The 17,692-nt window shown below is 54.1% G+C and overlaps 3 protein-coding genes and 1 long non-coding RNA gene across 7 annotated transcripts in view; 3 read left to right on the plus strand and 1 right to left on the minus strand.

Moving 5' to 3' along the window:
• Positions 1-3,474, plus strand: part of COL27A1 (collagen type XXVII alpha 1 chain) — a 148,987-nt gene extending 145,513 nt beyond the window's left edge. For 2 of the 3 annotated variants that reach the window (XM_051636281.1, XM_051636284.1), the window contains 7 exons: positions 101-127; positions 370-435; positions 831-999; positions 1,155-1,264; positions 2,016-2,234; positions 2,763-2,885; positions 2,973-3,474. In XM_051636281.1, the coding sequence (XP_051492241.1) occupies positions 101-127; positions 370-435; positions 831-999; positions 1,155-1,264; positions 2,016-2,234; positions 2,763-2,885; positions 2,973-3,092 (834 nt within the window). In that variant the 3' untranslated portion in view covers positions 3,093-3,474. Of the gene's footprint in view, positions 1-100; positions 128-369; positions 436-830; positions 1,000-1,154; positions 1,265-2,015; positions 2,235-2,762 lie in introns of all 3 variants that reach the window. The other variant, XM_051636282.1, reaches the window with a different exon arrangement.
• Positions 3,475-6,025: 2,551 nt separating this feature from the next.
• LOC127392436 (uncharacterized) lies at positions 6,026-12,911 on the minus strand. The gene is made up of 2 exons (XR_007891265.1): positions 10,015-12,911; positions 6,026-6,729 (listed from the first exon to the last, which is right to left on the minus strand). It is a non-coding gene; the product is annotated as an uncharacterized LOC127392436 (long non-coding RNA).
• Positions 6,788-9,084, plus strand: LOC127392432 (alpha-1-acid glycoprotein-like). Its single transcript, XM_051636319.1, has 6 exons — positions 6,788-6,965; positions 7,565-7,707; positions 7,826-7,896; positions 8,192-8,293; positions 8,524-8,624; positions 8,816-9,084. Exons 1-6 carry the CDS (start codon positions 6,855-6,857, stop codon positions 8,876-8,878), a joined length of 591 nt encoding a protein of 196 aa, XP_051492279.1. The 5' UTR covers positions 6,788-6,854; the 3' UTR covers positions 8,879-9,084.
• Positions 12,566-16,734, plus strand: LOC127392431 (alpha-1-acid glycoprotein 1-like). 2 transcript variants are annotated; one of them, XM_051636317.1, is made up of 6 exons: positions 12,566-13,000; positions 13,562-13,704; positions 14,521-14,594; positions 15,149-15,259; positions 16,012-16,115; positions 16,592-16,734. In XM_051636317.1, the coding sequence occupies exons 1-6, from the start codon at positions 12,902-12,904 to the stop codon at positions 16,697-16,699; spliced, it is 639 nt and encodes a 212-aa protein (XP_051492277.1). In that variant the 5' UTR covers positions 12,566-12,901; the 3' UTR covers positions 16,700-16,734. The 2 variants fall into 2 exon arrangements, with proteins under 2 accessions (XP_051492277.1, XP_051492278.1); XM_051636318.1 differs by lacking the exon at positions 16,592-16,734 and adding an exon at positions 16,473-16,580.
• Positions 16,735-17,692: the final 958 nt, after the last annotated feature.

Consider the following 17,692-nt stretch of genomic DNA (forward strand, 5'->3'; position numbering starts at 1 on the left):
GGATTTCCAAAGGACATGACTGAGTATCTTTGCAAGAGTGACTGCCCATCTTTCTGGCTGATCCCCCTTTTTATTTTTCCTTTTTTCCTTTGATTTCCAGGGACCACCAGGAATTCCAGCCTCATTTGTAAGTTGCTGTTTTCTGTACCTTTGTTAATGGCAATAATAAGTCCTGCAGAGCCAAGGTGCTGCTGGGACATCCAGAAAGAGCTGCTGGGACCCTGGAGACCCACACTCAGGTCCAGCAAGTGATGCTGTATTAGCAGAGCAATGCTTGAATTGCAGCCCTAGACTGAGCAGCTTTGGCTTGTGCCAGGGCATGTTCAGCTTCTAACAACCTCAGTTACCATCTTTTTCACCCCACACCAGCAACAAGATGACTTTGGGGCAGCTTTCCGGACACTGATCGACTCAAACACTGCTCTCAAGGCAGAGGTAAGAGGATACTTGGGAACTTTCTGGAAGCTGGAGGCTGGGAACAGTCCCAGTCTTGCTTGCTCTTTTTGTGTACTGGGAGTGTATAAACACAAAGCTCTGGTTCGTTGCTCTTCTCCTGGAATAACTGGGGTTTATGGATGCAAAGATCCAATTAGAGGAAGGTGTTCTGCTGTGTTATTCCTTTGTGAAGCTCCAGACCCTGTGGCATTGACATCAGGACTCTGCCAGCTCTTCAGAGGTGTCCCTCTCAGGACAGAGCAGGAGCAGCATCTCACTGGATCCAGCCAGCACAGCCTGTCTTTGGCCCACAGAGTTTTCCTACAGATAAATCCTTGTGGTTACAGCACCTGGTGTCCCCCAAGGCACCTGACTTTGCCTTCTTTGCTCTCCAGGGTTACCAACATCTAGACCTTCCCATGCTGGACCACGGAGGGGAGATCTTTAAGACTCTACACTACCTCAGCAACCTCATTCAGAGCATCAAAAGACCCCTGGGAACCAAGGAGAACCCTGCACGCATCTGTCGAGACCTCATGAACTGTGAACAGAAGATGAACGATGGTAGGAAGCCCTGAGTGTGCACAGGCTGCATCATCCACAGGGCCAGTTCACATGGTCCAAACTGGTCTCCTTCCCTGGGTCTAGTAATGCACCTTTTCTCATTCACAGAGAAGGTTAAACATCCTTGTTAATCCCTGAATCCTCCATTTCTCCAGGTACCTACTGGATCGACCCAAATCTTGGCTGTTCCTCAGACACCATCCAGGTCATCTGTAACTTCACCAATGGTGGGCAGACATGTCTCAGCCCCATCACTGTCTCCAAGGTACACACAGCTCGACCCTAGCACAGCATTTCCCATCCTGTTGTTAGGAAATCTTTACCCAGGACTGTGTTACCCCAGAGCACTGGCCGGTGGCCACTATGACACAGCACTTTGCCTTCTCCTCGAGGCAGAGCTGGTGTAGCTGTAACACTCAAAACATCTCTCATGCAATTAAAAAATAGACCTGAGACTGTTCCTGACTCTCGCCAAGACAAAATGTGCTTCCATCAATGTTTAATTAACCCATAACCTCAGCAGAGCACCAGTAATTTGGCAAACACGCTGCTCCCAGATGCTTTGTTGAATCCACTTCTGCTCAGGTCCCTCTTGCATTTTCTTTTCTGCCACTTGAAAAAGTGAGGTCGGCTTAACGAGACACGTTTCCAGTGAAAATGCTGCAGGATTTTTTCCTGGAGGAAGCACCCATACCAAAAAAGTACCAATATCTGGCTTCACCTGCAGATGAACTAGAACCTGCCACCTTGCAGAGGCGTGTGCAGAATTCAAAGTTTACTTTCTTTGCCTCCTACTTAAGGACCTGCCGGTTTGTTCTGAAAAATAAAAAGACCTGCTGTGTCCCCATAAAAACTTTCCAGGCTGGCTTGGCTCTTAAGCCCATACTCACACCTGATCCAGTCCTGGACACGCATGCATGGTCACCTCCAGACTTTAGCAGAGCACAGGGACCACCTTTGCTGTCTTGCACTGGCCCTGCAGCCGAGCTCCCCTGACATCTCTGTCACCTCCACAGCTGGATTTTGACATCGGTCGAGTCCAGATGAACTTCCTGCGCCTCCTGAGCTCCGAGGTGGTGCAGCACATCACCATCCACTGCCTGAACACCTCAGTCTGGAGGGAAGGCTCCTCTGAGAAACCCTCGGGAAAGGCCGTGAGGTTCAGGGCCTGGAATGGGCAGATGTTTGAGGCAGAAGGGCAGCTCCGGCCTGAAGTGGCAGCTGACGATTGCAAGGTACGTGTGTTGCTGCAAAGGGAGGGAGAGTGGGAGAGAGATGCCAGGCTGAACCCACCCAGGGCACACTACAAGGGTCCAGTTAGACCTGTGCTGCTTATTCTTCCCCCCAAAAAAAATGGGAAGAAGAGTCTGGTTTACCTGCTCACTACTTTAATTTTCCAGTCCAGGGTGTTGTAGGGGCTCCTCTTAAGTAGCCAAAAATTAAATTTCAAAGCTCCAGGTGTAGCAGCAGCTCAGTGACAGGAGAGGGAATTGCCACCCCAGGTGGTGGCCTTGTCTCCTGCCTGATGCCACAGGTCAGGCTGCCTGCATGAGGAGCCTGGGATTGGTGACCCCATTCCAAGCTTGGTTTCCATCGACTCAACCTGGATAAAGGGCTCCCCAAAATGCTTTTGAAGCCTCAGCCTGCCCAGCCCAAAGAGCAGCCCCTTCTCTCCAGGAGGGTTCCAGTGAAACGCTCTCCCCTCCAGCAGGATTCACCTCCCAGTTAAACAGCTTTTCTGTCCTTCCCTCCTCCCTGTGCAGATCAAGGATGGACGCTGGCATCGGACCCTCTTCTCCTTTCGGACACAGGACCCTCAGCTGCTGCCAATTGTCAACATCTACAACCTTCCCCCATCCCAGCCAGGGAAGCAGTATCACCTCGAGGTCGGCCCCGTCTGCTTCCTTTGAACAAAGCCACCAGAACCGGGCTCCAAGGCTTTGACCCCATGTTTGGCCTATGTCTTTACACAGGCTCTCCCACCTCTCAGCAGCAAGGACAGCTGGGCTGCATCTTTTGGGCCAACTCTTGCTCAAGGTCTCCAAGAAACCCGCGGTCTACTGAACTCAGCAGGTGGTTGGAAGGAGGAATAACCAGGACGTGGGGGAAACAGGTGTCAGTGGGGACACGAACAGTGAAAAAGGGATCAGGGGACTAGATGTTTCAAGCAGTTCCATACACAAAAAGCTTTTTCCATGACCAAAGATAACGTTGAGAGAAACCTCAAGCAACTTGCAGCAGGTGTGGGTGTTGTTTTTTTTTTGGTTCCACCACCACCCCCCTCCCCTGCCAGTTTTGTCTCTCCCTAGTTCCTGAGTTACCAAATGTTCTTTCCATTGAAAAGTTATTAAAAGATAGAGCTTCCCTCTCAGAGCTTGTTGCCTTCTGGATGGCCACGTGCTGCATCAGGTCTCCCAGGTGGAGCTGCAAGTTGGATCTGGCTGCTCTGTGTACCAGAAGCATTTTGATGTGCAATATTAGAAAAGAAAAGAAAAAAAAAAAAAAAAAACACACAAAAAAAGCAAACAAACAAAAACACAAAATATATATATTATATTATTTAAAGCAAAAAGGAAAAAAAAAAAAAAAGAAGGAAAAAAAAAGGAAAAAAAACCTAAGTTCCTCCTTCCATGGGTGAGTTTAATCAACGTCCCTTCTCCTGCGTGGTGTTGGGGTAGTGGAGATTCCCAAAGCCAAGAGGGGGAATGGAAGGAGGAGAAGGGAAGAGATTGGTGCTAAAATAGAGAGAGAGGATGGGCTCGTCTGGTTTGTTTCTACCTCTCACTGTGAAATCTCTGGTGCTCTTAAAAAAATTGTGTTATTTTATATATATGACTTAAAACTATTTAAGGTTGTGAAGGTGCTACCGTGTCTTGCCACAGACCCCAGAGAAAAAAAAAAAAACAACAAACAAATAAGCCCTGAGGACCATCTCTCTAGGAAGGGAGGAGGTTCTGATCTACAGCTGAATCAGAGAAACAGTCACCTCAAAAGGGATCTTCAGTCACGTGGGTGTCAGGCCTGCACAGCAACTCCAGCTGTGCCCAAAACACCTTCCAGGATCTTTTAGAAGCAAATTTCCTTTTTTGTTTGGGTTTTTGTTGTTGTTGTTGCTACTCAGCACTTCACTGCTTTGGGAAGGGAGTGAGGGACACAGCTCATCTGGAAGCACTGAGCTGCTCTTGAGTCATGTCATGTCACAGTTCAGCTCTGGTGGGCTCGGCTGCCCCGGCTGGTTCCCTGGGCTCAGCTCCTGGCTAATCCCAGCCCTGCAACCCTTCTGTCCAGCCCCTCTGTTGGGAGCCCCATCCCTGGAAGTGCTCCAGGCCAGGTTGGATGGGGCTTGGAGTAACCTGGTCTAGTGGGAGGTGTCCCTGCCCATGCAGGGGGTTGGAACTGGATGATCTTTAAGGTCCCTTCCAACCCAAACCATTCCATGATGCTATGATGGTACCTTCTTTCAGAACCCAGCCGGGCTTGGAGGGGTTTTGTTTTGTTAAGTTTTGTAGAAATTTAGTCTCTGTATGTAAATTTGGAGGATTTTTTTTTTTAATGTTGTTTTTTTTTTTTTGAAAGAGGATAATTATGGTAATCTTTAATTCTATATAAGGAATAATATTGATGTAATCAGAGCTGTACTGTATCAGAAACGCTTCAGTGCCTGTTTGGAGTTTTCATGTCTTGTGGACTATGAATTTTATTTTTTTGAGGAAAAAAAAAAAAAAAAAGATATGTGAGTCTCTCTTTGTCTGTTTTTTTTTTGGTTTGGTTTGGTTTGGTTTTTTTTACTACTGCCTGCTGGTTGCAACAGCCATCAGAAAAGGTTAACAAGGTCTGTTCCAAATACCCTCCACGCAGGAATAACCCACCTTGTGGGGCAGCTTGTCCTGGCACCCCCAGGCCAAACTCACCATCACTCATCCCAAAATCACTATCATCCCAAAATCACCACCATTCATCCCAAAATCACCATCACTCATCCCACAATTACCACCGTGGCACCACTTGCTGCCTGCCCCCTGCACACACACTCCCACCCTCCTGGGTTTCTCCCTCTCTCAGTTTTCTGTGTTTCCCTGAGGTTGGAGTTACCATTTCTTCTCATTAAAGCTTTAATTTTTTTTAATCCTTTTTTCTCTTTTTTTTTTTTTTCTCCTTCTTTGTTTTACCTTAAATAAATATTTAAACCTGAAGCAACACAGTGGGACTGTTATGGGGTTGGGTTTTTTTGCTGCTTCCTAGGAAGCTAAGTAGGTAAGAAGGGCAGACACAGCCTGTGGGTGACAAAGACCCTCCTCCCCCAAGAGGAGCCCAACCCACACCCCAAAACCCTTCCCCTGGTCACAGGGTGACCTGCCCAGCCCGAGGCAGGATGATGAATGAAGGACAAGGCTGGGATCCCAATGGCTCCCCACAGCTCTAGGTCACCCCCAACACCTTTCTCAGCCACATCCCCATCTTGACACAGTGCCAGGGAGCAAGAAGAAAAAAAGAAATCATAAAAAATTTAAAATAAATAAATTTTTAAAAAGTTGAGCTGATTGTTTTCATTTCTGAAGCCCAAATCCCATCTCAGTGGCTCCAAGAGGACTTTGGAACCAAATTTCTCCTTGCTTAGGAGGCTGCCTGGCCCCAGCCTTGCACCAAAACCTCATGGGTGGCACAGGAGTGACCCCACAACTTGGCACAGGGGAGCTGTTGTGTCAGAGGAGCAGGAAAGGCAGCGGGAAGGGGCAGGGCTGTGTTTGCTCACCCCTTCCCAGCAGCTGCTGCAGGGGCTGAGGGATTCCCGGGATGCTGTTGGACCAGGGCCCCAGCTCAGCTCTGAGCCCTGGTTAAAAACCAGCTGGGTTGGGGTTGAGAGGAGCCAGCCAGTCCTGAGCCATGGTGCAGGTGCTGGGGGAAAAAGCAAACACATGTAATAAAATAGATCAATGTAATAAGTAGATCAGTGCACTTAATGTTGAGGCCAGACTTGGAGGATGTGTGAGACGCTGTGAAGTGGAGAGATCTGCATTTAAAGAAGTTGTAGTTTATTCATTTTATTAAAAGTCTAAGCCCACTGCACCAGTTGTTCCATTGCCACAGACAACCCCTCCCCCAGACAGAGTTTATTCAACAAGTCCCTGTCTCTACCACTTCTTTTCAGATTAGTTAAAATTATCCATTATATTATCAGCACCCACAGCCCAAAGGCCATTTTTTCACTGCTCAGCTGGGCTGAGACCAGCCACAAGCAGCAAGGGCTGAGGATGGGAGCTCAGCTGAAAAGGGGAAAAAAAAAAAACCACCAAATTTGATGGCTTTGGAGATCTCACTGCAGCTGCTGGGATAGAGTAAGTTCAGGGAAGTGGCACTAACAGGGAGGAGAAAGAGATGCCTGGTTGTTCTGGTTTGCGTTTAAAAGGTGCAGGTGACCAGAGAATCACAGAATGGTTCCATTCGGGGACCTTAAAGGCCATCTGCTCCAGACCTGCCAGGAACAGGCACATCCTCAACCAGACCAGGTCGCTCAGACCCCGGGGCCTCCCTCGCAAACACACCTGGAGCTGGTCAAGCACTTACCTGGGCACCTGCAAAATTAATTGCAGCTCTGAGAACAAAAGCCTGGGTTGGTGAAAAGTGGGGGGGAACGGGGTGGGTTTTGGGGTGGTTTTGTTTTTGTCACTCCTGCTTCAGAAAGCCAAGCTTTTGCCAGGCTCATTCCCTGCAGCTGCTCTTGCTTCACACCTGAGCAAACAGCCGCGGGTTGACCAAGCCCATGGGGGCTGGGGACATCCAGCTCTGCAGTAGATAAGGGGCTGAGATGAGCAGCAGCCCCACAGAGCAGCAGGCTCCTCCCGACTGGCCAGGCCATGCTGACCACCCTCACCCTGCTCCTGGGGCTGCCCCTCGCCCTCGCCGCCGAGCCCCCCGGCTGCGCCCCGCTCCGCACGCTCCCCTTGGACAATGACACCATCCCTGGGGTAAGCCCAGCCCCGTCCTCCCTTGCCTGGCAGCACCAGCAGCCACCCTGGCTCCAGCAACGGCTGCCAAACCCGACTGGCAGCTCCAGCCTCATCTCGCTGCCTGCCCAGGGCTCTTTTCCTCAAGAGCAGGAGGAGGCTGCAGAGCAGCGCGGGGCTGGGGTGCAGCCTGGCAGCTCTGCACCCCTTCGCTCAGCAGCAGCTGCTGCTGGGGGCTCCTGCTTCCCCTCCCCAGGCTGGGCAGCGCTGCCCCAGGGCTTTGCTGCTCTAGTTGAAGCCCCCCAAGTCACAGGGACTCGGGTCATGAGGCTCCAGCCACAAACCCCTGCAGGGCATGAGCAGGGTTTGGCCCCTGGGGCTGGTTAGTGGGAGGGCAGCAGTGAGAGGTGGGCACGGGGCAGGAGGGGTGGGATCCCAGGAGCAAGGTGGGATCCCAGGAGCTGGAGATTCTCCTTGGCAAGGAGGGGACTAATCCGGGAGCCCGGATCCTGCCCGGGACTGTCACTGACTGGGGGTGCTGGTGACAGTGGGAGGGCAGGGGTTTGGCCATGGCTGAATCCGAGATGCCATCCTCACACCCCCTTCCCTGCTCTCCACAGATCCTGGGACACTGGATCTACATCATGGGTGCCTCCCACTACCCACCTCACCAGGCAGATATGGTGGCAGTTAAATATGCAGCTTTTTCCATCTTTCCCAGCGGGCACGAGGATGAGCTCAATGTCACTGAAGTCATGAGAGTGTAAGGAGGGGGATTCAGATCTAATTTTTTAAAAATCCTGGTTTGAGTTCTGAGTCCCACGGGTTTTTAGGGGGCTGTTAGGGGTGTGTTTGCCCCATCTGAGCTCTCTGTCCCACAGGAATGAGACGTGTGTGATGAGGAACAACACCAAGATCCAGGTCTTCAGGCACAACTCCACCCTGATGCATGGTAAAGTCGTGGGCAGCTTGGGGTTGAGGGGGCAGGGAGCAAAACACCACCCCCCCTGAGTTGTTCCCCCTGGTACTTGATGACCAGAGCCCCAGACAATGAGCCATTTTACACCTAAAAACCTCCCTGTCCCTGTGCAGTGGGCACAGGAGGTTTGGGACCTGCTGTGGGACCCAAGAGGTTTCAACCGGGATGAGTCTCCCAGAGCTCAGGGGACCAGAAGCCCCTGGCACTGCCACCCTGGCATGGAGTGGAAGTTACCCATGGGGAACCCCACTCCCCATTTGCTTTCCAGTTGATAACCAGGTGGTTTCCACTGCTGAGCTGATCCAAAGTGACAAGGACCTGCTGATCCTGAAGCACATCAATGCCAACTTCCTGGGTCTGAGCCTCTCAGGTGAGTGGAGGCTGCCCCAGATCCGTGGGGCACCTCCCATCAGTTGGGCACAGCCATGCCCAGCTCTCACAGGCAGGGCAAAAAGACCCTTTTACCCCCCAAGAGGTAGAGGGAAGGATGGACCAGGGACCAGGCAGGCAGTGAGCTCCCCACGCCCACCATGGGGACCTCCAAGCAGCAAAGCACCCCCTGGAACTCCCTTTCTTTCCCCCTTCTCCTTTCCCCGGCAGCACGGACACACAACGTGAGCAAGGAGCAGCTGGAGGAGTTCAAAGCCCAGTTGCACTGCCTGGGCTTCACTGAGGAGGAGATCTTCTTCACATCTGAAAAGGTCCAAACCCTTCCCCAGGGTGGGCAAGACCCAGCCCAGCTCCTGCCACTGACTCGGATGGGGGTCCAGGGTGGGGGGAAGCAAGATGGGTTCCGCCCTGCAGCCCCCCTCCTCCTTGGTCATTCCCAGTTCTCGGGGGCAGTTTTGGGGCTAGGGGGGGAACCAATGGCCACTCTCCTCATGTCCCACAGGATGCCTGTCCCTTGCCTGGGCAGAAGAATGAAGAAGACAACAAGGAGTCACAGCTGGATTAACCTTTGAGGGCTGGGTCGGCTGCTCCATCCTCACCCTCCTCCTCCTCCAGCCCCTCCACAAGGGACATCCCCCCTGCCAGTCCCAGCTGGGCTGGGCTCAACCTCAGGACTTTCCATCAAGGTTTCATTTTCTCCTCCCAGGTGAATCTCCTGGCTTTCCTGTTCTTGCCCAGACCTGAAATAAACCCCATTGAGCCTTTTCCAAAGGATTTGATGGCCTGTGGTTGCAGGGGAGAGGAAAACCCCTCCTGGCCAGGGAGAAGGTGGCTCTTGGAAGCCCCTCAGGGTGGGGGGCTGCACGGGGCTCATGGGCAGAGCAGGAGGGACCCGTGGTGGCTGCTGATGGCACCCAAAGAGCTCGTTTGTGGGGCAGGTTTTCATTGGTGACACCAACTGCATCGACCCCACCAGCTCCAGCTACTCCCCCAACCCACCCCTTCCCAGCAGCATCTGGAGGGGCTGGGGGACACCCCGGGCACAGCAGAGCAACGGCCCCAGCTCAGCTTTGGCAGCACATGGAAACCTGGCTGGTTGGGGGCTGAGGTGAGCCAGGCATGCCCCAAGCCTGGTGTGAGTTTTGGAGAAAGGGCAAACACGTCTAGTAAACAGATCAATGCACTGGAAGAACAGGCCAAAGTTGGAGGACATAAAAGGCACTGCTAAATACAGAGACCTGCATTTACAGATCATGTAACTTTACCTCAGCTCATCTCCAGAGCAGAGGAGCTCCAGCCCTTGGATCACTTCTTGTGGCTTCCTCTGGGCCCACTCAGCAGGTCCCACCCCCTGTGCCCTGGCAAGAAGCGATGCCAGGACAGACCTGAAGCCCTCACAGCCCCAGCATGAGCAGTCACCACCCGGCCATGGCCATGGGGATTGATCTGACCCAGGAAGAGAAGCCATGGCCAGGAGCAGCTCAGTGGCCCCAGGGCTCCCCTCGCAAACACACCTGGAGCTGGTCAAGCACTTACCTGGGCACCTGCATAACTAATTGCAGCTCTGAGAACAAAAGCCTGGGTTGGTGAAAAGTGGGGGGGAATGGGGTGGTTTTTGGGGTGGTTTTGTGTTTGCCATTCCTGCTTCAGAAAGCCAAGCTTTTGCCAGGCTCATTCCCTGCAGCTGCTCTTGCTTCACACCTGAGCAAACAGCCACGGGTTGACCAAGCCCACGGGGGCTGGGGACGTCCAGCTCTGCAGTAGATAAGGGGCTGAGATGAGCAGCAGCCCCACAGAGCAGCAGGCTCCTCCCGACTGGCCAGGCCATGCTGACCACCCTCACCCTGCTCCTGGGGCTGCCCCTCGCCCTCGCCGCCGAGCCCCCCGGCTGCGCCCCGCTCCGCACGCTCCCCTTGGACAATGACACCATCCCTGGGGTAAGCCCAGCCCCGTCCTCCCTTGCCTGGCAGCACCAGCAGCCACCCTGGCTCCAGCAACGGCTGCCAAACCCGACTGGCAGCTCCAGCCTCATCTCGCTGCCTGCCCAGGGCTCTTTTCCTCAAGAGCAGGAGGAGGCTGCAGAGGAGCGCGGGGCTGGGGTGCAGCCTGGCAGCTCTGCACCCCTTCGCTCAGCAGCAGCTGCTGCTGGGGGCTCCTGCTTCCCCTCCCCAGGCTGGGCAGCGCTGCCCCAGGGCTTTGCTGCTCTAGTTGAAGCCCCCCAAGTCACAGGGACTCGGGTCATGAGGCTCCAGCCACAAACCCCTGCAGGGCATGAGCAGGGTTTGGCCCCTGGGGCTGGTTAGTGGGAGGGCAGCAGTGAGAGGTGGGCACGGGGCAGGAGGGGTGGGATCCCAGGAGCAAGGTGGGATCCCAGGAGCTGGAGATTCTCCTTGGCAAGGAGGGGACTAATCCGGGAGCCTGGATCCTGCCCGGGACTGTCACTGACTGGGGGTGCTGGTGACAGTGGGAGGGCAGGGGTTTGGCCATGGCTGAATCCGAGATGCCATCCTCACACCCCCTTCCCTGCTCTCTCCTCTCCACAGCTCCTGGGACATTGGGTCTACATTGCCAGTGTGTCCCGGCACCCACATTACCTGGAGCAGGTTAAGACCATGAAATACGCAGCTTTTTCCTACTTTCCTGGCAGCCACGAGGACGAGCTCAACGCCACCAAAATTGTTAGAGTGTAAGGATGGGGATTCTCCCCCTCCCTTGACTCCCCCATCCCTGGGGCATTTCCACCCACCGGCACCAGCTTTGGGGCTGGAGGGCAGCTGTGCCAAATTCAATGAAGCTCTGCGGCCCCGGGTCCCTCGGGTTTGGCTGGGGGGGGGGGTTTGCTCCATCTGGCCTCTCTGCCCCACAGGAACGAGACGTGTGTGGTGAGGAGCACGGATGGGATCCAGGTCTTCCAGCACAACTCCACCCTGCTGCATGGTAAAGCCATGGGCAGCTTGTGGGAGGAGGGGGAGGGAAACACAACCTCCCCCTCCCTCCCAAGTTCTGAACCCCTGGTGTTTGAGACCCTGAGCCCCCAACACGGAAATGTCTTTGACCCAATGTCATGTCTGGAGGTGCAGGGAAAACAACTTTCCCTGGCCCATGCAGTGGGCACGGCTGTGCTGTGGGTCCCAGCTGGGCCCCACCAGGATGAGTCTCCTGGGGGTCAGGGGGTGAGCAGCCCCCCAGCACTGCCACCTCTGCCAAGCCCTGGCAGAGGGTGACAGTCAACCAGAGGGGACCCTGCTCTCCCACTACCTTCCAGTTGACGACCAAAGAGTTTCCATGGCTGAGGTGATCCAAAGTGACAAGGACCTGCTGATCCTGAAGCACCTTCATGACAACGACCTGGGTCTGAGCCTCTCAGGTGAGTGGAGGCTGCCCCAGATCCATGGGGCACCTCCCATCAGTTGGGCACAGCCATGCCCAGCTCTCACAGGCAGGGCAAAAAGACCTTTTTACTCCCCAAGAGGTAGAGGGAAGGATGGACCAGGGACCAGGCAGGCAGTGAGCTCCCCACACCCACCATGGGGACCTCCAAGCAGCAAAGCACCCCCTGGAACTCCCTTTCTTTCCCCCTTCTCCTTTCCCCGGCAGCACGGACACACAACGTGAGCAAGGAGCAGCTGGAGGAGTTCAAAGCCCAGTTGCACTGCCTGGGCTTCACTGAGGAGGAGATCTTCTTCACATCTGAAAAGGTCCAAACCCTTCCCCAGGGTGGGCAAGACCCAGCCCAGCTCCTGCCACCAGCTGGAACAGGGGTTCTGAGTGGGGAGGAGACACAAGATGGGTTCCCTCTCCTCCTTGGTCATTCCCAGTTCTTGGGCCAAGGGGGAAACCAATGGCCATTCTCCTCCTGTCCCACAGGATGCCTGTCCTCTGCCTTGGCACAAGAATGAAGAAGGTGACAAGGAGCCACAGCTGGATTAACCCCCACAGGGTGGGTTGGCAACTTCATCCTCATCCTCCTCCCAATCTCAGCTGCTCCATCTTCACCCTCCTCCAGCCCCTCCACAGGGACATCCCCACTGGCAGCCCTGGCCAGGCTGGGTTCAGCCTCAGGATTTTCCATCAAGGTTTCATTTTCCCCTCCCAGGTGAATCTCCTCGTTTCCCTGTTCTCACCTGGACCAGAAATAAACTCTATCACACTTTTCCCAAAGGATTTGATGGCCTGTGGTTGCAGGGGAGAGGAAAACTCCTCCTGGCCAGGGAGAAGGTGGCTCTTGGAAGCCCCTCAGGGTGGGGGTGGCACCCCAGCCAGCGCCGGGGTGAGGGGCTGCACGGGGCTCATGGGCAGAGCAGGAGGGACCCGTGGTGGCTGCTGATGGGACCCAAAGAGCCTGTTTGTGGGGCAGGTTTTCATTGGCAACACCAACTGCATCGACCCCACCAGCTCCAGCCCCAGCCCTCCCTGCCAGCACCCAGCTGGGGGCTGGCACAACGTCCCCAAAGGGTGCTGGCTGTGTCACCACCGCGGGGCTGGGACATCCTGTCCCAACCCCTATAACAAAGGCTGTGAAAGCCAATGGCCATGAGAGCGTGTCTGTCTGTCCAGGGTCTGGCTGGCTCCTGGCCACTAGGCAGCCATGGCTGTGGTTGCCACCATCCTCAGCCTGGTAGCCTTGCTGCCCGGGGACACCCTTCCCTGCACAACCTCACGCCCGGACAACACCACGGCCTCCAAGGTAGGAGAGACCCCCCCCACACACACCCCCCCCATTCCTGCAGTGAGTTTGTGGGTGCTCTGCCTCAGGAAACAGGAAACCCTGCTTTGCCCTCCCCCCCCCCAACCCTCCCAGCACATCTGCCAAGTTGTCCTCAGCAAAACATCTGGAACAAATGGGAAACTTGGGGGGGGGGGGGGGTCCCAAAATGCCTCGACTTACCTGCTTTTCTCATGGTCCCCCAGTAAGTTCCACAGACAACCTCGAAACATGGGGCTCGGGGAGGGGCAGTGGGGCAGGGCTGGTTGGGTACTTTTCAGTGCAAATCCTCCCCTCTCTGCACAGGGGCACCTGCACCCAATGCCAGGCACCGTTTCCCAATCCCCCTTTTTCTTTTCCTCTCCCCCCGTGTGTTTGCTCAGGTTTTGTTTGGTCATTCCAGCGCGGTGCAAGAGGGAGAACTAGCAGAGCACCAGAGGTCAAAAATTACAACTTTGCCCCCCGGGAGGGTGGAAATCTCTTCCTCAAAGCTCCCCCTGCGGATCCTGCAGCTCTCATTGCCCTGCCCCTCTCTCCTCACAGCTCCTGGGGACATGGCTCTACGTGGCCGGGGCTGCCCAGTTCCCTCAGCACCTCCTGGAGATGCTGCTCATCGACCATGGCTACCTCCTCGTGGAGCCCCACGTTGGGGAGCAGGAGCTGCTCCTCACTCAGCACGTGGGCATGTAAGAGGCAACCTTTGGGTCTCTGCCCCAACCCATCCCCTGGGGTCTTCCTTCCCTAATCCATCTCTTCAGGTCTCTGCCCACCCATCTCCTCCCACCTGCTGTGGCTGTTTCAACACGATATACAAGCACAGTTTCAGACTGGTTTTCCCAAGGAGAGGGTCTCTCCTGGCTGCTCCATCCTGGTCTAGTGGGAGGTGTCCCTGTGCAAGCAGGAGGGTTGGAATTAGACGTTCCTTAAGGTCCCTTCCAACCCAAACCTTTCCATGATTCTATGATCCCCTCTGTTCTTCACCCCTTCTTTAGTTCATTTATTTCAACACCCCACCCCCCACCCCCCTCAGGTTTAGGCAAATTTTGCAGGGTCTTGCAGGCATCAGTCCCTGCAGATGCAGACAACACAGGACACAAGCAAGGAGAAGACCTCTCCAGAGGAGGAGACCTTTCCAGAGGTCCCTGTGCCCCAGCTGCTAACTCTGGTGGGCACTGAAACCAGTTTCCTCCCCGGGCTCAGATTTTTCTGTGCCAGCACAGGCAGCTCTTTGCAGCTTCTGTTTCCTTGGGGTGGAAAACATCTCAGCACCAGGGAGCTGGGGGCAAAGGCAAGGAGGTGAAGGTCAGACAAAGGCAGGGGAGAAAAGGTGTGTGGGCAGTTAATCCTGCAGCAGAGCCTGCACGGTTGGGATCCCACCCCATGCCGAGCATGTTCCTCGTGTGGTCCCAGCACCAGGGCTGGGCTGTTGCTGGTCCTTTCCACCCTGTGGTCAGAGTCTCCACTCTATTTCCCCACCTCAACCCTTTCCTTTCTCTCTCCAGACAGGACCAGTGTCTCACCAACAACTCCACCTACTTGGAAATCATGGCTGGTAACACCACGCTGGTGAGGCACGGTGAGCAGCACCGGCGGGCACAGCCACGGGGGTGATCACTGACTCTGAGACACACAAAGGGGCACATTTTACACCATCTGACACATTTTATTCCTGGGTGGCTTTATCCCTTTGAAGCCTTGGTGGACCCCAAACAATTTCCCAGGGCATGGGGGTGGTCCCTGGGTCTAAACCTCACAAAGTGACGCAGTGCCAGGGGCAAGGAGCAAAGGAAGGAGACGGCCACATTTGTCAAGTTATTTCCCAGTCCCTCAGGGAAAGGAGGGGAACATTTGTGGCAGGTTTCAGCAAGTTAATGAAGCTTCGTGTTCTGAAATATCTTCCTCCTCAGGGAGGAAATGGGGTGAGTCATTTGGGGTGGGAATTGCAACCTCCTGAGATACTGTTTGCATGGACCAGGCAGGTCAGCATTGCTGTGAGCAGGGGACAGTGTCTCCCCGTTTTTACAGCCCACCAGGCTGTAGGGTCAGGAATTCAGGGCAGTTCATCACTGCTGTAGCACTGGGAATCTAAATATCATGGCTAATCCCAACCCCTATTCTGTTCTCTCAAAGCCAAGACCCAGCAAACCATGGGGACCCTGATGAGCCTCAGCTCTGAAGACATTTTACTCATCCAGTACCAACTGCAGAGGGAAAGAACATACTTGGGGCTGTATCTCTATGGTATGCACACTTCATCCTAAAGTAAAGTCACCATGGGACAGAAAACACACACACAAAATGACCAGCTAAAACCATGCAGCAACTTTGTGTCACCAGCAGCCACTGGTTTTCCTGAGACTGGCACTCCAGGAGTCACAGGAGTTTTTACAAACCCCATGAAAACCTCAATCTCTTGGCAGAGCAGTAAGAGCAAGTTAAAGGCCAAACCCACTTATGCCATAAATATACAAAGAACAGGAAGCAACTACAATTCAGCATTGATATCACCATCAAAATCTCCACGTTTTTCAAGCCAACCATGATTTTTTTTTGGTACTTACCTCCCAGGACAGGGTAACGTGGCTTTGCAGCACCAGCACAGGCAAAGCTGATCAGATCTACTCACAGTTCCATGAAGCAGCTTTTCAGGCCTTGATAAGGTTTCCCCAGAGCTGCAAGGAAATTGTTGAAAAGAGTTCAAAGACACACATAGAAAATGGCATCAGTCCCTCCCAATGCCTCACGAATATCAGTGTCCTGTGACCCCTGAGAGACGACAAGACCATGGTTGATGGGGAGGGGGGTTACAAAAAGTGATGTCTGAGGTTGGTTCTGTTCAGGCTCATTGGCCACGGGGAAGAGACCCCAGCAGAGACCAGCTCCACAGGCAGCACTGGTGGGAGAGGGGATCAGGGCAGGGATGGGGCACCAAGGGACATCCTGAGGCCATTGGTTCATAATAAATGCCTGGAAAAATGCATCTCCTTTCCCAGCCCGGAACCAGAGCGTGAGCCCAGCCCAGCAGGAAGAGTTTGAGAGCCAGGTCCAGTGCCTGGGGCTGAGCAAGAAGGAGATCGTGTACGCGCCGTGGAAAAGGGTACGTGGCTGCTGGTGGGTGGGGGGCAGCAGAGCCCCCACCCCAGGCAGGGGCCAAGACCCTGGGCTGTAGCTCCTGCCACCACACTGGAGTCTCCAAGAATTTTCAAGACGGTGGAAATTATTCAAGAGACTAATTAAACACAGGCTTGCTATGGCAGTGACAGGGGCTTAAAAAAGAACATCCACACACACAGATGTGTGACCCCCCCCCCCCCCAAGCAAAGCCCTGCACCCCAGTGTCACAAACTGGCAACTACCTGCCTCCCTCTGCCGGTGGGAGATGGCTGAAGCATGGGATTTTTGCCCTGAAATCCCTCATTTTGCCCTGAAATCCCTCATTTTGCTCCCCTGTCAGAGCGGGACAACATGTTTTTCACATAACAAGGAGAAGAAAGCCCACTCCTTTCTTCAGTAAACTCTCTCCTGTTTGCTGCACTGGCAGTTCCACTCACCCCGTTGTTGTTGCATTGGAAGGAGCTGTGTCAAGTGAAGGAAGTGGAAGAAGGAAACAGCCCAGGCCTGGAGCCCATGGCCACGGTCACAGCATCACCTCCTCCAGTACCCACCAGCCCAGGTAACTAACCCCACCTTGGGCAATAAAGGTCTTGCTCAACTTCCCTGTGTTTTGTTGTGAGGTGGTGGAACTCGGAAGGGGTCAGAAGTGGGGCTTCCAAAAAGGATCTGAACACCTGAGTCACCTTGAGAGCCTTTCAACCAGGAGCTGGAAACATGCAGCCTTAAGCAATGAGGGACACAAGGTGACACCCGGGAGTGTTTTGCTGGTCCCCTCAGCTTCACACCAAGCTCTACTGAAGCAGTAAGAACAGCTAACCAGAAGAGGGCAACCCGTAACTATTTTAAAGGAGCGTGCCAACCATCTGATGAGTAACTGGCATATCTAGAAGGCCAGAAACTTACCTTTAACTGGACAGTTTGTCCTCTCCCACAGTACAGTCTGAGAGGAAGAGGGGGTTTCGCTGGAAGTAACCACCCACTTCTCTTGGCAGCAGCTTAAGTAACCCAAGCTGGGGCAGATGTTCTGCCCAAACCCCTTGGACCAGGCCAGAGCTCCCTGATAATATTAATCCAGAGGAATATATGACAACATTGAAGAATGCTCCTCGGGCCAGAAAGGGAGGGGATGCTAACCCAAGTCAGGCTGGTTTTTTGCTTCCTCAGAGATAAGGGAACACATTTCCTTATTTCCCAGTAAGCTCAGCACCCTGGAGGCAGAAGGGTTTGAGTGCCAAGATTGCTGTTGCTCCCCATGCCTCCTGTACCCCCCTGCACCCCTGGGGCACCCCACACATCCCTCATCCCAGCACTGTCACTGGGCTTGGGAACATGAGGGGGGGAGTTGAAAAGAGGCTGCTTTTGCTGTGTGTCTGGAGAGTAATTCAGCCTCAGCTCTTAACCCTAGTAATTAAGCACTGAAAATATCTCTTTTCCTTATAAAGGAGGAAAAGCAGGGAAGCTGGAGGGAGCACTGGGAAGAGCAGCCCTGCTCCTCCCTCTGCAGCACCAGGGTGCCCTGCCCCTGCACAGCACCCTTCACTGGGCAGGGTTTCAAGCACG

The sequence above is a fragment of the Apus apus genome, chromosome 19 (genome assembly GCF_020740795.1).
Source record: "Apus apus isolate bApuApu2 chromosome 19, bApuApu2.pri.cur, whole genome shotgun sequence".
Taxonomy (NCBI): domain Eukaryota; kingdom Metazoa; phylum Chordata; class Aves; order Apodiformes; family Apodidae; genus Apus; species Apus apus.

Coding starts and splice junctions, on each gene's coding strand:
- LOC127392432 (XM_051636319.1), top strand. CDS start 6,855: ATGCTGACCACCCTCACCCTGCTCCTGGGGCTGCCCCTCGCCCTCGCC. Junction 7,708..7,825: donor GTCACTGAAGTCATGAGAGT/GTAAGGAGGGGG, acceptor TCTGTCCCACAG/GAATGAGACGTGTGTGATGA. Junction 7,897..8,191: donor CAACTCCACCCTGATGCATG/GTAAAGTCGTGG, acceptor TTTGCTTTCCAG/TTGATAACCAGGTGGTTTCC.
- LOC127392431 (XM_051636317.1), top strand. CDS start 12,902: ATGGCTGTGGTTGCCACCATCCTCAGCCTGGTAGCCTTGCTGCCCGGG. Junction 13,001..13,561: donor ACAACACCACGGCCTCCAAG/GTAGGAGAGACC, acceptor CTCTCCTCACAG/CTCCTGGGGACATGGCTCTA. Junction 14,595..15,148: donor CACCACGCTGGTGAGGCACG/GTGAGCAGCACC, acceptor GTTCTCTCAAAG/CCAAGACCCAGCAAACCATG.